The sequence below is a fragment of the Hevea brasiliensis genome, chromosome 9 (genome assembly GCF_030052815.1).
Source record: "Hevea brasiliensis isolate MT/VB/25A 57/8 chromosome 9, ASM3005281v1, whole genome shotgun sequence".
NCBI lineage: Eukaryota > Viridiplantae > Streptophyta > Magnoliopsida > Malpighiales > Euphorbiaceae > Hevea > Hevea brasiliensis.
The window spans coordinates 19585037-19588353 of record NC_079501.1 but is presented as its reverse complement, the minus strand read 5'-3'; the positions used below and the strand labels follow the sequence as shown (position 1 = coordinate 19588353).

Genomic DNA, 3317 nt, shown 5'->3' with positions numbered 1-3317 from the left:
TTGATTGTGTTCAAATTGTGTATAAGATATTTCTATAAATTGATTTTTAACAGGTTTGAAGAACTGTTTTTACATAGTTTTAGCCGGCACTAAGCATAATTTTTATAAAAATTTTAAAAATGCTAATTTATTTTTAAATAAATTTTATGGCATATATCCAATCCAAAGACCCTTTAATAAATCTTTTATCATCGCTTTAATCTCTAAAATGAAATAGAATTGTTTTAAAATTCATTATAGTATATTTAATGGGTTATCGGTAGGTGAAATTGTATAATTCATTACATATATCTACTCTTCACAAAATGGAATATTACACCACCGGCGTCTAGAAAGCAAGCCAATTCACACACCTATAGTTAACAAAAGTTGTCAAACTCCAACGAAATGCAAAGGCGAAGATAATATCATATCCCAACAGAATTTCAAGAAACTTTATAACGAACCCCCTTAATGAATCTGTCATTACCAAAGACACCGACAATATACAATTCTAGCTATGACACATAAACCTGCTAACATTTGAGAAAAAAACATAAACCTGCTAACAGAGAAGTTTCTCCTGGTGCTTCTGGTAACATCAAACTCCGACCATGTACAGGATCAGAAGAACATCCAAAACTGGAATTGGATATTGCAGAAAAATGCCAAGTTTCAACATAAAAAAATCTTACATATGTAGTATGTCAATGAATAACCACACAATTCTTAGGTAAATGTGAAATAGGTTTGGGAGAAAGTTGGTCGTAGATAGAATCCTCCTCGCCTGTGTTACTCTTCTCCTGAAAACCTGCTGCTTCCAAGATATAAGACTTCACCTGTCGAAAACTCTCTTCAGATAGAGAAACCTCAGCAAGAAGTCGCCACGCAGATGTTTCTGAAGCATCCTCAAAATCCTTTCTTCTTTTGAGCACTATATGTCCACTGATCTCCCAAACAGCTGGATTAACTTGAGTCTCTAGAAGCTCCTGGCTTACTTTTCCAAGGGCTTGTTTCTCAGCATAACACTGTACATTCACCAGTAGTTAAGTAATTGATCAGATTTTCTTTCACCTTTCTCTCAAAATCACAAATCATTTATAAGGTTAATTATAAGAGGAAAAACATTACTTGTGGGAAGAGAAAGATTTTATTTCCACAATCAGCAATCAGCACATTGAAGGGTATATTGTTGTTCTGGAGGTAAATGCAAGAACTGGCAACAGAATCAGACAAATTTTGCATTGTATTTCCGCCTTCAAAGACAACACCTTGCACAGGATAATTCAAAAGACGAGATACTATCACTCCTTGATCTTGCATACCCTTCACTGTCATTATTCTTCTAGTTGGAGCTTTCTCAACTGGGAATGGTAATGCCAAATAATATGCCTGAAAATATTACCAAATTTCAGGAGGCAATAAGGACTAATTGACAATGGAAATGATACATGAAAAACAGGGCAACTGGATAAACGAAATTATTACTTGGAAGTGAAGATGATTAATGGTAGCGAAAGCACCCAAACTGTTGTAACCAATTCTAAAGAAAGGATCTGATGCTTCTTTAGCCACGTGAAGAGCAAGCAAGAAGCTCTCATGATCAATCCTTTGAGGCAAGCAATCAAGAACTCGGGGTATCAACAGAACATGTCCAAACTCAATTGGGCTTACCTGATCACAGAAGAGTCACAAAAATGGTAAGCCAAAAATAAAGAATCTCATAAAAATTCACATAAACAGAAACAAAAATTAACCACTAATAAGACATAAAAATTTGTTTACGTTGATAGCAACAATACTGGGAGAAGTGGAATCAGCAGTGACAGGTGCACTAGGAAAGAACTCGCTCTTGTTGTCATGGCCTTGTTCAAACCTGAAAAGGACTTCTTCTTGTCCAACTTTTGTGAAATTGAATTTACCCTCGTCGAAGGCCTGAAGTACCCTGTCAACCCTGAATTCAGTTGGTCTTTTCTTTAGATGGCGGCCCTCGTTAAGCTGTGCAATGAAGCCGCATCGGCCAGGAATGATCCTTGTCTCACAAGTAGTTACATCATAGCGGAAAAGGCCACGACTCATTCGATCCTCCCATTGACCCAGCAATAGATTGTGCAGGAAACATATTTGAGGCTGCTGCCTGGGTGAGTTCAGCCCCCCATTTTCCATAGAATTCTTTCCATCTTTTTTGAAAGAATATAAAGGCACATTCGACCCTGAAAAGATAGATAATTAAAAACTTTGTAGGCCTGTCCTACTGAATTGCTTTGGAATCCGACCATTTTTACGTCTATGGTAATTAAATCAATGCAAAGATGTTATTCCAAAAGCATTGATGATTCTAAAAATCACCTAGTTATAGGGAAGAACAAAAACCAGATTAATCAAAGCAAAAATCCATGGGAAAGAAAACCAAGGAAGTACACACCAGGTAAGCAGCACTTTCCCAGGCAATTTCGGCCACACCCTTCAAAGCTTGTTTCGGAACTCTCCTCCTGGTAATTTGAAACGACCGTCGGAACCTTCTTAATGGTCAGCATCTTCGTCTTATAATTTCACCTTTGATCAATAAACTATATTACTGTTATTTACAGAGGCGGTTATGTTGCACCACCGGCAAGGAAGAGTTAGAGGATGCGAAGATAGGAGAAGCGCTCCAGCCGCCGTGTGGGGAAGGGATTCGACAGTTTTTCTTGTCCGTACGGCTTTCTTTTTCTTTGGTAATCTTAGTATAGTGGTGGCCTATACCAATTCCAAATAAAGAAAGCAAAGGAGAAAAATGTTCTTAATATGGAGGAAGATGAAAGGTAAAATACAAGAGATCCTTTTGTGGTGCTACCAAATACCAATGGTCGCAGCAGGTCCAACTATTTCGCTGTGGCCTTCTGCAATTCCTGCCTATATTTGGTGTTCTTCGACAGTACGGCGGTGCCTTTGGAACTTTCAAATCGAAACGGCCTCTTTTGAGCGTTTTACAAAATCAATCTTTCTCTTCGGATGGATATATATATATATCAATCTTTACCGAAGAGAAAGATTGAATTTGTCCAAACTACTCTCTATTTTTTTAAAATATTTATAATTATATTTTTATTATTTAAATTAAATTTAGAGTTTATATAAACTTAAAATTCTTAATTTTAGATTTCATATAAATTTAAAATTCTTAATTTAATTTATATTTAACTTCAATTAAAAAATATTATTACTTCATCTATTATTTAAAAAAATGTAAAAAATATTTATAGTGACGAATAAATAATCTATTGCCAATAATGCATATTAAGGATAATCATATTAGCTAATTCATGTAAATTCGTCACTAATACCATTTAGTGACA

General features: G+C 35.5%; 1 protein-coding gene across 1 annotated transcript; it reads right to left on the bottom strand.

The window, feature by feature from the left end:
• Nucleotides 1–428: 428 nt before the first annotated feature.
• LOC110652492 (GDP-L-galactose phosphorylase 1) lies at nucleotides 429–2922 on the bottom strand. The gene is made up of 5 exons (XM_021808103.2): nucleotides 2405–2922; nucleotides 1765–2192; nucleotides 1468–1653; nucleotides 1111–1371; nucleotides 429–1007 (listed from the first exon to the last, which is right to left on the bottom strand). Exons 1-5 carry the CDS (start codon nucleotides 2514–2516, stop codon nucleotides 687–689), a joined length of 1308 nt encoding a protein of 435 aa, XP_021663795.2. The 5' UTR covers nucleotides 2517–2922; the 3' UTR covers nucleotides 429–686.
• Between the last annotated feature and the right edge of the window lie 395 nt (nucleotides 2923–3317).